Source organism: Schistocerca piceifrons, chromosome 8 (genome assembly GCF_021461385.2).
Source record: "Schistocerca piceifrons isolate TAMUIC-IGC-003096 chromosome 8, iqSchPice1.1, whole genome shotgun sequence".
NCBI lineage: Eukaryota > Metazoa > Arthropoda > Insecta > Orthoptera > Acrididae > Schistocerca > Schistocerca piceifrons.
Window position 1 is genome coordinate 153,553,961 of NC_060145.1, and position 18,165 is coordinate 153,572,125.

Below are 18,165 nucleotides of genomic sequence, written 5' to 3' on the forward strand. Positions count from 1 at the left end.
TTGTTTTTCAAATTGAAATCTCGTACGTTACAAGAACATAAATAGCAATCATCATTATGATTTTTGGGCCCCTTCCAAATAATTGGTATTCCGAAACGTAAGGACTGCTTTTTACGTTGAAACCATTGCCTCAGTTCTTCAACACACACGCTGAACAAACTTTGTAAGGGGCCCAAGGCTTATCTTGATCGCCTAACTTTATACCAAAATAGGCGAAATATACTTTTTCAACAAAATCGGAAAAGTTTCTTTGTTGCTTTTTAATGTAGCAGAAGCAATCTGACGAGTTTATACAACCTCTGTTATCCATTGTCCATAAAACAACTTCACAACACAAGAAAACAGTCACTACTTTAAAGCACTAGTAACAACAACACGTGAACAGCACAGAGTGAAGAGGTACTTTGAACTGAAGGACAACAGCAGAAACTCACTGATTGGTGATGGCGGGGGAAGGGGCAGCGCGACAGACATGAAAATACTGCTGGTTTCTCCTAATTACTCTTTATTTTACGTATATCAAGTATAAAAACGGCTAAATAACAGTTTATGGAGATCCTAAAAACCAAAATTCAAACTCACTAGCGTTCTGAAATATCGGAAAATGCTAAAACTATACAAGCAATTTATGAACTAACTGTATGTCATGGAAATTTTTCACTATTTTGTCCAAAATCAGCGTTAAAAATACTATAAAAACCACTTAATAAATTAATTTTTATGTCGCAGACCTGTGTTATTCTTACATACACAGCCTTTTCAATAACTTTAGCAGGCACTGATGGCATAGAAATAGGTCTAAAATTGTCTAAGATATCCGTTTCTCCCTTTTCATAAAGCGGCTTTACTACTGAGTACTTAAATCGTTCAGGAAACTGACCATTACTACTGGAAAAATTACAAATATGATTAAATACAGGGTTAACATGTGCATCTCAGTACTTCTATATTCTGCTAGGCACTCCACTCCTTCATATCCATGAGAGTCCTTAGTCTTCAGTGATTTAATTATTGACTCAATCTACCCCTTTTCTGTATCACAGAGGACTATTTCAGACATCAATCTCGGAAAGGAATTTGCCAAGAAAGTTATATGACTCCATGCAGAAACTTAATTTTTATTTAGTTCACTAGCAATGCTCAGAAAATGATTATTATATACTGTACATATATCTTTTGTATCAGTAACAGAAATATTTTTACTACGAACTGACTTTATATAGTCGACGTTGTGTTGCCGACCAGACACTTCCTTCACAACTGACCATATGGTTTTAATTTTATCCTGTGAATTAGCTATTCTATTTGCATACCACATACTCTTTGCATTCCTAATAACATCTTTAAGCACCTTAGAATATTGTTTGTATCGGACTACTGTAGCTTGATTGTGATAACTTGTGACATTTTGATGTAATTTCCGCTTTGATCTACATGATAACCTTGTCCCACTAGTAGCGACCCGGGTTGCCTATTACTGCTAGTACCACGTTTAGAACGTTATAATGGAAAGCAACTCTCAAAGATCATGAGAAATGTGTTAAGGAAAGCGTATCAGTTCCTAGATTCTTGACTTAAAGCTGAATATTGAAATTTCTCAAGTAGACTGTCGTGGGAGAGTTGGCGTCTGTTCTCCATTGCGTCAGAAGGAGACTCGATGTCGGCACATAAGCTACTCCTCTCGGGTAGCGCCAAAGGGCCCCTATCCGGCCGAATGTTCGCAATTAACGGTGGGGCATGTACTCACACCACATGACACTGCACAGAAGTTTGACATTTAATTCAGGACATTCGCTCAAAGACAGATGATGAGGGACTATTCGCTACCGCCTCTTTTTCGCTTGCCTGCCAAATACTGACAAGGAAATTGTCATCCACCAGCAGGATTCGAACCTGTTTAGCTGCGAGTCGAACGCCACTGCACAGGTGTGCATTAACGACTTTAGCCGTGGAGGCGGGTTAAGTTCCCTTTTAGTTCTATGTGGTATTCGACCCGAACACTTGAGCAAATTTGTAGAACAGGTCGCACGACTGTTTTTAATCCATCTTCTTTGTAGATTGACTGCATTTTCCTGGTATCCTTGAAATGAACCAAAGCCTATCATCTGCTTTGCCTATGGCTAAGTCTAGTCATTCCACTTAATTATCCTACAAAATTGTGATACCTAGGTAAAGTATAAATTAACTGATTCCATACATACGTTTTTGGATAGGGTTTGCCTTTAGGAAAACACAATTTTTGTTTTTTAACCCAAACATGTTTCACTGCAGTTGTTGCATCTTCGGTGGGCTTTTATTTTATGGCTGTTTAAGATAAAGAATGTTCCTTACTGTCTGTATACATGAAACTATTAGTTTTTAAATCGTAATTAGAGATATTTAAAAAAACAAATAAAATTATGAATTCAAACCTTTTTACCACATGGTGTGGTTTTTCTGATGTATTGTGTTTCTACGGTGACTGTTTTGTTTCGTAGTTGTCATCTGCAACCACTTGACCTTAAAGCAGATAAATTGTTTAAGCCAAAATTACGATTTGAAAATTGTTATGGCTATTCCTCAAACTATATATATATATATATATATATATATATATATATATATATATATATATATATATATATATATATGTGTGTGTGTGTGTGTGTGTGTGTGTGTGTGAGTGAGAGAGAGAGAGAGTGAGAGTGAGTGTGATAGTGGGTTTGAGGATTTTTTGTGTAGGGTGGGGTGGTGGGGGTGGGGGAGGGGTGAGAGCACACACACAGAAAAAAGTCCTTGTAATAATAATAATAATAATAATAATCCCCCTGGAGGCCTGGGAAAAGAATAGGCCTCCGGTATGTTCTGCCAGTCATAAAAGGCGACGAAAAGAACAAACCACTAATAGGGCTAACCCCCCTTTTAGTGTGATTAGTTGGTTCAGGACAGAACTAAAGAAGCCTCGAACAAGCGCCGTCATGGTCGGGGACGACGCTTGAACCCTATGCCCGCCCACAATGGTAACAACACTGCTAGTCAACTGGAAAATGATTTAAATCCAAATAGAGGTGTTTTGCAGGATATGCTTCCTGCAGCCACCCTAGAAGGAAAACAAAGACAGAGGATGAGATGGTCAGATGAAGTTAATCGACACCTCATGTTCTGTTATTACCAAGCAACAAACCTAGGAACCAACACAACTGGATACAGATCACAAGTATACACAACATTTATTACCAGATACCCAGAATTAAAATATTTAACAGAACAACGAGTAGCTGATCAGATCCGTGTAATAATCAAAAATAACAGGATACCCCAGTCAGAATTAGAAAACATCAAACAAGAAGTACAACAAATACTGGAACAAAATAATATGCAATCAGAAGAAGAAGAAAATACAGTAATGGACTCAAACATCCCAGAGCAAACAAACAAAGAACAACACGCATCAATTAAACAATCAGAGCAAAACGAAATCTTAAAACAGCCACCAGAACAAGCACAAACAGAACACAAAGTGACACACATGTTAGATATAGAAGAAAAATTTCAGCTGACATATATAGAATACAAAGACACAAATACAGACATTAGACCATTCTTGCATAGACCGCCAAATAACCCACAAGTCGAAACAACAATAAAAACTATCAACACAATCATACACAACAAAATAAATGAAAACACAACTATGGAAGAGTTACAACTACTGGTTTATATAGGAGCACTCACTACACTAAATATAAACACTAGGCAGAGATCAGAACCAACCAAAACGCAGAAGAAACCCACAAAACCAGCATGGCAACACAGGCTACAGACCAGAATAGAAAACTGAGAAAAGACATCGGACAGCTAACACAATTTATAAGAAATGAAATGTCAGAAAAAAAACGAAAAAGGTTAGGTAAAATCTCACAACAAGAAGCGATAGAGCAATTAGATGAAAAGAAGCAGAAATTACAAGCGTTGGCCAAACGACTTAGAAGATACAAAAAAAGTGTAAATAGAAGGAAACAAAACCAAACATTCAACACAAACCAAAAGAAATTTTACCAGACAATAGATAACACACACATTAAAATAGACAATCCACCAAACATAACAGACATGGAACACTTCTGGAGCAACATATGGTCAAACCCGGTACAACATAACAACGATGCACGGTGGATGCAAGCAGAAACAGACACATACAAGATGATACCACAAATGCCTGAAGTGATAATTTTGCAACATGAAGTCACCCAAGCAATTAATTCTACTCACAATTGGAAAGCCCCTGGAAAAGATAAAATAGCAAATTTCTGGCTAAAGAAGTTCACCTCAACACATTCACATCTAACCAAATTATTTAACAGTTACACTGCAGACCCATACACATTCCCTGATACACTTACACATGGAATAACTTATCTGAAACCTAAAGATCAAGCAGACACAGCAAACCCAGCTAAATATCGCCCCATAACATGCCTACCAACAATATACAAAATATTAACTTCAGTCATTACACAGAAATTAATGACACATACAACACAGAACAAAATTATAAATGAAGAACAAAAAGGCTGTTGCAAAGGAGCACGAGGATGTAAAGAGCAACTGATAATAGATGCAGAGGTGACATATCAAGCTAAAACTAAACAAAGGTCGCTGCACTACGCATACATTGATTACCAAAAAGCTTTTGATAGTGTACCCCACTCATAGTTACTACAAATATTGGAAATATACAAAGTAGATCCTAAATTGATACAGTTCCTAAACATAGTAATGAAAAATTGGAAAACCACACTTAATATCCAAACAAATTCAAATAATATCACATCACAGCCAATACAGATTAAGCGTGGAATATACCAAGGAGACTCATTAAGTCCTTTTTGGTTCTGCCTTGCTCTGAACCCACTATCCAACATGCTAAATAATACAAATTATGGATACAATATTACTGGAACATACCCACACAAAATCACACATTTGCTATACATGGATGATCTAAAACTACTGGCAGCAACAAATCAACATATCAACCTATTACTAAAGATAACAGAAATATTCAGCAACGATATAAATATGGCTTTTGGAACAGACAAATGTAAGAAAAATAGCATTGTCAAGGGAAAACACACTAAACAAGAAGATTACATATTGGATAACCACAGCAACTGCATCGAAGCGATGGAAAAAACAGATGCCAATAAATATCTAGGATACAGACAAAAAATAGGAATAGATAATACAAATATTAAAGAAGAACTAAAAGAAAAATATAGAGAAAGACTAACAAAAACACTGAAAACAGAATGGACAGCAAGAAACAAGACAAAAGCTATAAATACTTACGCTATTCCAATACTGACCTACTCATTTGGAGTAGTGAAATTGAGTAACACAGACCTAGAAGCACTCAATACACTTACACGATCACAATGCCACAAATATAGAATACATCACATACATTCAGCAACTGAAAGATTCACATTAAGCAGAAAGGAAGGGGATTTATCGATATAAAAAACCTACATTATGGACAGGTAGACAATTTAAGAAAATTCTTTCTAGAAGGAGCAGAAACTAGCAAAATACACAAAGCAATCACTCATATAAATACATCGGCTACACCACTGCAATTTCATAACCACCTCTACAACCCTTTAGATCACATAACATCAACAGATACGAAGAAAGTAAATTGGAAAAAGAAAACATTACATGGCAAGCACTCGTATCATCTAACACAGCCACACATCGATCAAGATGCATCCAACACATGGCTAAGAAAAGGCAATATATACAGTGAGATGGAAGGATTCATGATTGCAATACAGGATCAAACAATAAACACCAGACATTACAGCAAGCATATTATTAAAGATCCCAATACCACAACAGATAAATGCAGACTTTGCAAACAACAAATAGAAACAGTAGATCACATCACAAGCGGATGTACAATACTAGCAAATACAGAATACCCCAGAAGACATGACAATGTAGCAAAAATAATACATCAACAGCTTGCCTTACAACATAAACTTATAAAACAACACGTTCCCACATACAAGTATGCACCACAAAGTGTACTGGAGAATGATGAATTCAAATTATACTGGAACAGAACCATTATAACAGATAAAACAACGCCACATAACAAACCTGACATCATACTCACCAATAAAAAGAAGAAATTAACACAACTAATCGAAATATCCATACCCAATACAACAAATATACAAAAGAAAACAGGAGAAAAAATTGAAAAATACATCCAACTGGCTGAGGAAGTCAAGGACATGTGGCATCAGGATAAAGTTGACATTATACCAATTATACTATCAACTACAGGAGTCATACTACACAATATCCACCAGTACCTCAATGCAATACAGCTACATCCAAACTTATATGTACAACTACAGAAATCTGTAATTATTGATACATGTTCAATTACCTGAAAGTTCCTAAATGCAATATAACACATACCATACAGTTAAAAGGAAGTGACGCTTGATCAAGGTCCGTGTCACTTTCCATTTTTAACCAGACTTAACGTCTGAGAAAGTAAAGAAATAATAATAATAATAATGAGATATCCTCAAACCTGCTCTCACTCTCTCTCTCTCTCTCTCTCTCTCTCTCTCTCTCTCTCTCTCTCTCTCTCTCTCTCACACACACACACACACGCACACACAGACACACACAGACACACATGCACACACACACACACACACACACACACACACACACACACACACACAGAATTAATTAATTTCATGCATAGCCATAATAATTTTCAAATTGTAATTTAGGCTTAAGCAGTTTACCACAAACTGTGAAACAAAACAGTCACTGTAGAATCACAATGTATCAGAAAGACCACACCATGTGGTAAATAGGTGTGAATTTATAATTTTATGTGTTTTTTTCAAATATCTGTAATTACTATTTAAAAACTGATTGTTACATGTATACAAACAGTATAGAACATTCTTTATCTTTAACAGCCATAAAATAAAATCCCACTGAAGATGCTGCAACTGCAGTGAAACATGTCTGGGTTGAAAAACAAAAACTGTGTTTTGTTAAAGGCAGACCCTATCAAAAACATGTATTGTTAAAGCAAACACGAAAGAAAGAGCTTCAAGATGATTATTACTGATTCCACATCATACCAAGAGTTTTTACATCTGTGAAGCTCAAATTGCTATTTTTCTAACCGTTCAAAGAAAATCACGAATCTTAACACCATGCTGTACCTTTGCAACATCTGTTTGTTTTAGCATCTTTTTCAGACAGTACTTCATTACCGATAACTGCGTTATCTGCAAAAATCTGAAATCACAATTAATACGGTCTTCAGCGTCAAAACTAAACATCAACAACTAGGGTATCGACGCATTTCCCTGCCGCACGTCAGAATATGTTAGTTCCATATTTGTCGATGACTCTGCATCCTGCCTACCTACCAAGATATACTTAATTCAGTCACAAATTTCGTTCGGTAGCTCATATGCTCGTACTCTCGATAACAAAGACTGGTTTTGTACAGTACCAAAATGGTGGTCCGGTGTTGGGTAAAGTGAGAGATACAGCTAAAGTAAATTTAATATACATAAGTTGAAAACAAATACATTTTGACAGAAAGAGTGGTATACCTTACCTAGCAAGTCAGACTGCGGAAACCATTTTCTCAGATGCACATTTGCTGGTTTCCCAGACATGGTGTCGTTCTCCCATTTCCACAGAACCTGTTGCTTCAGTTTAGAAAAGACTGTGAGGAAGGTTTGAACCCACTCCTGTGGAAAATCTGCACTCTTTATTAAAGATCCCATGCTGAAGAATATTACTCCGTCTCTTGCGTTGTCCATTACATTCTTTAAGTCCTTAAATGAAAGAAGAAAGAGTTACATTTGCATCACGAAGAAACAAACTGTCGTTGTTTCTGGCCAGATACGACCATACATTTAATACAATATTCCTGGTTGATGTTCACCAAAATGTGTAACTGTGACAGTGACTGCAATAGTTAGGTATGTATGTTTGTAAATACACAGGATCTGCCAGAAGGAATGGTCAGGGATGACAGGAACCATCTTTCGAAGGAAAAAAGGCATATCAGAAGAGCTGTATCTTCAATACTCTGAAACAAATCTCTTCTCTTCAGGCTCTTTGCTTTCCATGTTCTCAGAGGTGATATTACGCACAAAAACAGGAGAAAACTCTCCAGTAAACCTGGGCTCTAAAGTGCGTACCTTAAGAGCTATGAACACTTGTTCATCATCGCTACTGTGAAACGCATTTCCTCTATTGCACAAGTGCTCATAGCTGTTAAGGTATGCATTTTAGAGCCCATTTTTAGTAGACATTTTGGCTTCGTAAGATCGGTCCTGTCCTATGCCTCAATATTGGCCATTTCTCCTGCAACACCTGTATAGCGTGAAATCGTATCTCACTTTCTTGTGATTCTTTGCCCGCATACTCATGTACATCCATTACACCGTTTTAACTGAATAGCTCACGACACAGATTTGCGAGGACATACTTTACAATCTAAGGTAATTCCCCAAAATTGTACTCTTTCTTTGATACCTGGTACATATGGGTGGAATATGAACTCTAAGATCCGGCTCTTCATTCTTTCCCAGTAGTTTTATCCAGTAATCCTTGCCACCCTCTATAATGTTCTCCATTGTACATCTTATTATTCTGATCGCTGTAATGGTCCTACTTCCGCTTACTTCTGATAAAGCCGCTAATAACAATTCCCCTCACCCACCCATCACACTCGCAAAAGAATTCAACAAGATCTTATAACCCATCCATTCTCAACGCGTTCGTAAACAACGAAAACAACACCTACAGCTTCCTTCCAAACAATGTGGCTTTCATTCCAAGTCCTATCTACAGACATAAGCTTCAGAGCGAAAGATCCACAAATTTATTACCCGTAGACATCGAATAAGCCTTGGACCGTGTACCGTTTTCTGGCCTCATTTTGAGAAATTTCACACTTGTATACTTCCAATTAAATGTGTCCACATTGTTACATGCTTCCCTTTCATTGAATATTCCAGCACGAAACTCAGTCTTCTCCATTTTCAATCACAGTCGACATACTGACGAAGCTAAAACGCCACAAAAAAAGAAAACAAGGTACATGTGTGCATATCTTACGAATTTCTCGATTGGACCAGCACAGACAACTGCTTGCTTATAAAGCAAAGTGCTCAATCTGCTAACGTGAGTTTAGCATCGAACATGGCGGCATTGACTGTGTACAGCACATGAATACTTTGGGTGATATATATTACTGCTCAGCACATAGTAATTGGCAATTTCCTCAGTTAACTTCTTGCATTTGCGTTTGCTTGTAGCAAAGCAAATGATGTCAATACTTCATCCACGATAACTACTTTCTTCAGCTCTCCTCACCTGAGCAAAGGCCCAACAAACGACGACATGAAAATCATTGCTGGTGAACTTTCATTGGTCTACCACACACTATAACACAGTCTACAGTAAGTTATAGGAGCGTGGACTGTGCGATCAAATTTTCAAAAAAACCGTGTTCAGTGAATCTAACATGTCAAAGAAAATATCTTTCTGAAATGATCATAATGAACGTATTGGCCCCAAGAAGTGTAACGATTTTTTAGAAGTTTTAAATGGCCCCAAAAAGTGTGGGATGTTCTTTTCTTTACGAACTGGTGGCTCCAGTCACCTCAACATGAAAATATTTCAGTTATAATACAATATTCTGACCCCTTTCGTGGAATTCAAAACCAATTTGTTAGATTTCATCGAACGGGCAGATGAAACTGCAATGTATGTAGATAGGGTGTTAAAAAATTCACTAAATTCAAATAATTTGAATCTCAGTAATATGTCATCGTACTGTGCTGATGGTGCCAATATAAATTATGGCAAGCACCATTCAGTCATGAAACTATTAAGTAATGAGAATAAAAAAATACTCAAAGCCAGTTGTTTTAACCATGTGCTTCGTAATGCCATGAAACATGTATGCAGTTGTTTACAATATGTACATGTTGAAGTGTTAGTATTGAAAATATATTGTCTCTTTTCCTGATCTCCCAAACGTAGAGAAACTTAAAAATCATTTTTTTTTATTTTGTTGATGTTGAATGGGCTGAAATTCTGCGACATGTAAATACTAGACGGTTATCTCTCACACCTGCTGTAGAAAGGATTTTAAAAAACTGGGAGCCTATAATAAGCTGTTTTAAAAGCGTAGATGATTCAGACTGTCCTAAAGCTTTGAAGAAGTATTTTCGCAATGAAAATACAAAAGTACACATAATTGTTCAGTCTTATATCACTTTCTTTGTGAATATTGGAAATGTTAGCCACTGTTCTTGATTCAAATTTGAAATCTACTAGTGGAAACAACTTCAATGAAACTGTGAGTCTTTAAATTCTTACTTAGTTGACAAATTTGATGATAGTTTAAAGTATTTACTCGCACTTTGTTTAAAAAGGGAATTAACATTCAATGACCTGCATGAAATTGTGGAATGTGTCTAGTTGGATTGTATGAATGAAGATGAATTATATGCGGAATTTTGTTGTTCTAATGATCCCAATTAAATGTTCCGTCTCTTTAGAGTGCAGCATTAGTCAGAAATGGAGAAAAGTTTTAACAACTTTGAAATCAAATAATGTGAATTTTGAAAACTTGGGTAAGCTGATAGGTTATGAGTACAACAGGAAGTCATGCTCACACCAAGAGAGTACTTTCTCTTGTGAGTAATAAGTGGAAAAATGTAAGGAACAGAAGTAATAAAAACCTAATCAAATTTGAACTGCAAGTTGCAGTGAATTTTCTTTATTCATGCAGTGAAATCTGTGAATTTGCTACAAATGACATAAAATTACTGAATGAGGGAAAAATCTGTTGCAAAATATGTGTAAGTATTTGCAATGTGTAATTAAATAGTTATTTTTTACAGATGCTGCTTTGATTTTTGGTTAAATTTCGCCGTGATCTTAATCTACCTCATCTTTTTGTCAAGGACATAAGTATCTCCATTATTTTCTTTTTAAAAAGTTGGTCACACTAGGTAGTAATGGCAGACTCAGATCACAGCTACGGGTATTTTGGCAAGATCTCTTTCGCATGGCTCTCGTGGAGACAAGTTGGCACTTGTTTCAGTGTTCAAGGTGCTTCTGTTTGGTGTGTTCCTCCCTTTAATAGACGGATATTTTCGAACTAGCTTCTGGAGCAGTATGTGACGCTAATAGAAGCCTACTTGATTCTGGATTCTGGGAATCTGTAGGAACACACGAAGCTATACTGAACTTACCCAAATGTCTGAAAACAGATTGAAAAAAAATTAACGAAAATTAATAGTATTTTTATGTTTAGAAAACATCTATTTATTATTTTTACAGAAAGTTCAAAGAGTGAGAGAACACAAAGGGTCGCGTAATTGAGAAGGAATTGAGACAGGGTTGCAGCTTATCCCCCACATGGCCACAGAGCAAACAATAAATGAAACTGGGGATAAATTTGCAAAAGTAATTCAGGTTCAGTATCTGTACGGCACCGCATCCTATGTGCATGCATGTAAAAGATATACCCATGTCAAATTGTATGGTTCTTTGGAAAATAAGGAATTTGTAGACGCAAGAGTAGGTTAGTATGTGCCATCTTCACTCATGTGGGAATATAGTGTTAGGAAATCGGATGAATCTTCTTGAAAGAACCTATATTTTAGACCCACGTTATTGCTTACAAGTCTGTTCGTTTACTGAACATTTCAGCAAACTGTATTCTGGGACAAAAGTCCAATGTGCATTGTGTCTGTTTAACTGTGTACAAGTGTGTGTGTGTGTGTGTGTGTGTGTGTGTGTGTGTGTGTTATTGGGAGAGAGAAACATCAGTTAAGGACCATAATGTATTTCATTAATAATTGCAGAACATTTCAGAAATGCGTTATCTTACCTGTGGTAGTGCCTTTGGTTGCTGGATGTGCATTCCGCCGGTCTCAATCACATTGGGTAAGTGAGGTCGGGGATAACTGAAGCTCACGTGGCTTTGAACGATTATCAGTGACGTGTTGGCTCTCAGAGCTGACAGCCGAGGCATCGCAGGATCTTTGAAATTTTTCTCGATAATTTCGTCGATTTTCGGTAAGTAGTGATAGTTATAAACGTACCTTGCGTACGTTAGAGCCGCGGTGTTTTCTAAACGCTGCCAGAAAGTCATGTGGTCTGTATAGTCGCTAAAAATATCAGGAATGTATGATGGCGCGCATAGCTCGCCAACTGCATCTGTTACCCAGTGAAATCCTCCAACAGAAGACAAGGCGACCACGGGTACATTGAATTTGTGTGAGAAAACTAAGAAGCAATCGTTCATGAAGAAGTATTCCATGACAAGCAGGTCGAACTTCCTCTCTTTTGCATTCATTAGTTTTTGAACAGCTTCCAGTGGCAAGAGTTTTTCACACATTTCGATGCCAGCGTCAATGAATATATCATACAGTTTCATGCCTTTCGTTGAGCTTAGTTTCATCATATCTTGTTTCATCACTGTAAAAAAAAAAAAATACATTGGTAGCACATGTACATCATATACGATCGTACAATGACATAAACAATTTTTAGTATTTTACACATTTTTAGTATTCTACAGAATGAATAAATTTCAATATACAACATACAGTGCGTATTGTAACTTATAACAAAAACTGACACGGGTGAAATTATATGATAACTGCGCTGCATTTTAAAACTCTTTTTTTTTTGGAACCATGTTTTATGATATTTAAAATGATTTTCATTCCAATTTCAAAACTGATTTTGCTTTTCTGTATCAGATTTTTGTACAAGACACGTCTGAAGTTTTAGCTGAAATCACAGTTTTCTCCTAACAGGCATTTTTAATTACATTAAAATATTTATTTTGTAACATTGCATAGATTAACTACACACTTCATGAGGGTAATCAGTTGTCTATGCTGTTTTAGCAATGCTAACAATTGTTACAAAACACAACATATTTATCACAATTTAATTTCCCTTTGATCAAGCTCTTTTTGGTATGGAACAAAACTTACCTTCATTGATTGTCTCTCTTCACCAGTGCCATCTCTCTTTAGTATAAAACGGTATTCAACCATCATGTTTACATTTCCCCTCCGCTCATATCTCCCTTTCCCACGTCCTTCATGTCCTCGTAGAATTATTTTCCTTGTTCTTCATTGACATTGCAAAGCTTCACAGGGAAGAAATCAATGCCTGAATGTGGAAAATGAAGCTGGCACACTCATGTTACATCCCAATTTTATGAAACTCCAACACTGATTTCACCATGGTTCTATTATTCGGGTGTTTTTTGTTGCAAAAACTTTGACCACAATTTCATTAAAAGACACCCAGGCCCTTTCTTCCACCGAATTCATTGTACTTTCAAACAAATTGTCTCCCTCTAAATTTCTGTTCTGCGGCTCCAGAAAGGTCCTTTCTTTAAGTTTCTCATAAGATATTTCTGAAAATCTTGTTACCAAGTACAGGAAGCAGTCTCCATCTTTTGAAAGTGCCTTAGAGAACCACCCCATTAACAGAAGCTTGATCTGAAGAAGATGTAGTAGTATCTCCCTTGGTTCAACACTTGTTTCATTTATTATATTCTGTGAATCGCTTTGGAAAGTATTTCATTTGAGTCAGTTAGTTACCTTCCAATGCTTGTCCTTGGCTCAGCTGTTCCACTCGCGAATGAAATACGGCATATTTGTGGAGGTGTATTACTGACCAAGTAACGTGCCGACTACTAAAATTTCCACATGTTGTCTAAGAATGTTTCTCATGGTTTACGTATTTCAACACAGCTTTGAGTCTACTGAACGTACGGCATACGTTGTGTGGTGTTCAGTTTCTGTCTTATCACCAAGTCTGTGAGCATACGGCCCCACCATAGTGGCAAGCGACTGTGAATTCAGGCGAAAATGCAGTGTCACGATCGGCTGGCGCTCATGTGTTTACAGCAACGCAAGAGGGCGTGTCTGGTGCTGCAGTTTGAGAGACAGGTAAAGGAACGAGTTCACACTTCTGCAAACAGATGGCAGTGATTCTGACATGAGACTGACAAGCTCTCAGGTATGAGAAATCCTGGGGGCTGGGCGGACAGCTGTGGCTGGTCAGTTTCCTGAGGCGGAGAAACCCAGACATTGGACTAGATAATGGAGGAGGTCGGAATGGTCGCTCTATGTGACCGTTGCAGTGTGCAAAAATAAAACTAAAATTAATAAATATTAAATCACTTGAAGTGCTGAGGAACTAGTATGCTCATTGTAACGAGAAAAGTAAGACGATTGTACCAATAAAGATGCGCCATCGATATTTAAATACTTTACAAGTCACTGCAAATTGAATGTTTGGTATTATTCTAGCAATAAAAATTTATATTTTGGCAAAGCATTATGCGTTTACAGCAAGTGAGGTGTCAATCGATAGATCTCATTGAGTTCTATCAGACAGCAATAGCAGACTAATTATGGGCCAGAATGGGCCTTCCTTATCACAAAATCTTGTTTTTTTAAACTAAATAATAATTAAAATCTTAAAAGTAGAGGCAGAATGCAAGACTAGATTTAACTAAGGAATATTAACATGATGAACTGTACTTATTTATTCTATAAAACGTGCAACCACAAAATCGTTATTTATACGTAAACTACAGCAGATAAAAAAAAAATCAAATTAATACAGAGGGGGCCAAAAAAATGTATCCACTGTTTAAAAGTCCATAACTGGCAAACTAATTGACGGAGTTGTCTCATCTTTGGTAGTGCAATAGTTTGTAGTTTCGGCAATCGCCACACAAAGGTGGTATTGCGTTGTTTTGTTTTGTCAGATGACAGTCGCCAGATAGTCAGTGTTTTGTTCTTAGTTGCACCTAGTTACTCGAGTAAACATGGCTGGCGCGAGCCTTACATTTGATGAGCTTTAGAAGCTTCAGACATCCATTTTACCTGCCATCCGAGACTTGTATGGAGACGGAAGAGTTTACCTACAACAAGATGGTGCCCCAGCCCACTACCAAAATCGTGTTTGGGCGTATCTCGACGAAAATCTACCAGCAAGATGGATAGGGCGTAGAGGTGCTGTGGAGTATCCACCACGTTCTCCAGACCTAACTCCTCTTGACTTGTACCTGTGGGGAACAATAAAGGACGTCGTTTATCACACATTGGATGAACTTCGAGAATCCATCGCACATTCAGCTGCAAATATCCAACTGAACACGTTGCAGCCAGTAGTTCGTGCTGCAGCTCGGCGGCATCGTTTGTGTGTGGATGTTAATGCTGACCATTTCGAACACCTACAGTGATATCTTTGTTGGACTTTAAGCTACACTTTCACCAAAAATGAGACAACTCCGTCAATTAGTTTGCAAGTTATCGACTTTTAAACAGTGGATACATTTTTTTGGACCCCTCTGTATACAAAATTCTAAGAAAATTTATGTGTTATTTGATGTATAACATGTACATAAAATGTTACAATTATGGTTTTTAGTATATTAAGGTAATATTATAAAAAGTATTTCTTTTCTCACACATCAGTATGAGGGTTTATAAGCATGGCGGCTATGTTGAAAGAGATAGTCATGGTTAGGACCTTGGTGAGGAAAGATCTGTTGTGGTTTGATGTTTCCACGTGGGCAGCGAGACCCTTACATCACTTGGATGACGTAATATTCCTAAATATTTCACTTCGGACTTGTAAAAATTTCGAAGAGTATCGTTGCCTTCTGCCAGTTTTTCCATTCCTCTGTACAGAATTCGTGTTAGTATTTTGCAACCATGATTTATTAAACTGATAGTTCCATAATTTTCCCACTTGTCAGCTACTGATTTCTTTGGAATTGGGATTACTTCATTCCTCTTGAAGTCTTAGGGTATTTCACCCGTCTCATACATCTTGCACACCAGATGGAAGAGTTTTATCATGGCTGGCTCTCCCAAAGCTATCAGTAGTTCCGACTGAATATTGTCTACCCCCAGGGTCTTATTTCCACATAGATCTTTCAGTGCTCTGTCAAATTCTTCTCACAGTATCATATCTCCCATCTCATCTTCAGCTATGTCCACTTCCCTTTCTTTAATGTAGCCTTCAAGTTCATCTCTCTTGTATAGGCCTTGTATATATTCCTTCTAACTTTTAGCTTTCCCTGCTTTGCTTAAATCTGGTTTTCCATCTGAGGTCTTGATATTCATACAGCTGCTTCTCTTTTTCCCAACGTCCTCTCTAATTTTCCTGTAGGCAGTGTCTATTTTTTCTCTAGTAATATATGCTTCCAAAATCGTACATTTGTCCTGTAGCCATTCCTGCTTTGCCGTTTTGCCCTTCTTGTCAGTCTCATTTTATAGACATCACCACTTCCTTTTGCCTGCTTCATTTGCAACATTTTTATATTTTCTCCTTTCATCAATTAAATTCTGTATCTCCTGTTTTATCCCAGAATTTCTCCTAGGCCTTGTCTTTTTATCTTTTTGATCCTCTGCTGCCTTCACTATTTCATCACTCAAAACTACCTATTCTTCTTCAACCAAATTCCTTTCGTCTATTCTAGTCTATTCTTTCCTAATGCTCCCTCTGAAACTCTCAATAGCCTCTGGTTCTTTCAACTTATCCAGGTCCCATTTCCTTAATTTACTACCTTTTTGCAATTTATTCAGTTTTAATCTACGTTTCATATCCAATAAATTATGATCAGATTCCACATCTACCACTGGAAGTGTCTTACAATTTGACATCTGGTTCCTAAATCTCTGTCTAACCACTATGTAATCAATTTGAAATCTTCCAGTGTCTCCAGGTCTCTTCCATGTATACAGCCTTCTTTATGATACTTAAAAAAGTGTTAGTAACTATTAAATTATGCTCTGTGCTATATTCTACCAGATGGCTTCCTTTTTGTGCTCCTTTCGCGAGTCCGTATTTACTTACTATTTTTCCTTCTCTTTCTCTTCCTGCTATTGTATTCCAGTTTCCCATCACAATTCATTCTCGCCTCCTTTAACTATTTTATCTCATCACATATTTCTTCAATCTCTTCATCATCTGCGGACCCAGTTGGAGTATAAACTTGTAGTATTGCGGTATTCATGGGCATCGTGGCTATCTTGGCTACGATAACGATTTCACAATGCTGTTCATAGTAGCTTACGTGCATTCCTATTTTTTTATTCATTGTTAAATCCACTCCTGCATTACTCGAATCTGACTTTGTAGTTATAACCCTGTAATCACCAGAGCAGTAGTCCTGTCCTTCCTGCCACCGAACATAACTACTTCCCACTACATCTTACTTCAGCGTAATCATTTCCCTCTTTGAATTTTCAAACCTTCCTGCCCTATTAAGGGATCTAACATTCAACACTCCAGTCCATAGATTGCCACTTTTTATCTCCTGATGACGACATCCTCCCGAGTAGTCGCCTCCAAGAGATCCAAAATATTTTACCCAAGAGGACGCTATCATCATTTAACCGTACAGTAGAGCTGGATGCCCTAAGGAAAAATTACGGCTATAGTTTCCGTTTGATTTCAGCTGTTCGCAGTACCAGGACAGCAAGGCCATTTTGGTTGATGTTACAAGATCAGATCAGGCGATAATCCAGACTGTTGCCCCTCCAACAACTGAAAAGGCCGCTGTACACTACAGCTGTACAGTTTTATATGGTAACTATCTCCGCAGCTGAGATTGAAGAAATGTATGATGATGTAACAGGAATTATTCAGGTAGTTCGGGGAGACGAAAATTTAATTGTGATGGGAGACTAGTTTCGACAACTGGCAAAAGAAAAGATGGGAAAATAGTTGGTGAATATTGACAGGGGGAAAGGAATGAAAGAGGAAGCCGTCTGGTAGAATTCTGCACAGAGCACACAAGCGTATCGGCATAGCCGTCACTGTATGGTCCATCTAGTTTATAAGTGTTGATTTTATTTACAGAACTGCATTTTCATTGTCTTTATTATTAGAATTGTATGTGTACATATTTCTACAAAAGGGACATGGAGATATCGGAAGATTTCAGAGTGATTATACAATGGTAAGACAGAGATTGGAAACCTGAGCCTAAATTTTAAGACATTTCTGGGGGTAGATGTGGCTCTGATCACAATTTATTGATTTGAACAGTAG

General features: G+C 37.2%; 1 protein-coding gene across 1 annotated transcript in view; it reads right to left on the reverse strand.

Annotated features, from left to right (window-relative positions):
* Positions 1–12,188, reverse strand: part of LOC124712062 (UDP-glucosyltransferase 2-like) — a 39,643-nt gene extending 27,455 nt beyond the window's left edge. The window contains exons 1-2 of the mRNA XM_047242357.1: positions 11,954–12,188; positions 7,649–7,871 (exon numbers count right to left, since the gene is read on the reverse strand). Coding sequence (XP_047098313.1) covers positions 7,649–7,871; positions 11,954–12,097 — 367 coding nt within the window. The 5' untranslated portion in view covers positions 12,098–12,188. The remainder of the gene's footprint in view (positions 1–7,648; positions 7,872–11,953) is intronic.
* Between the last annotated feature and the right edge of the window lie 5,977 nt (positions 12,189–18,165).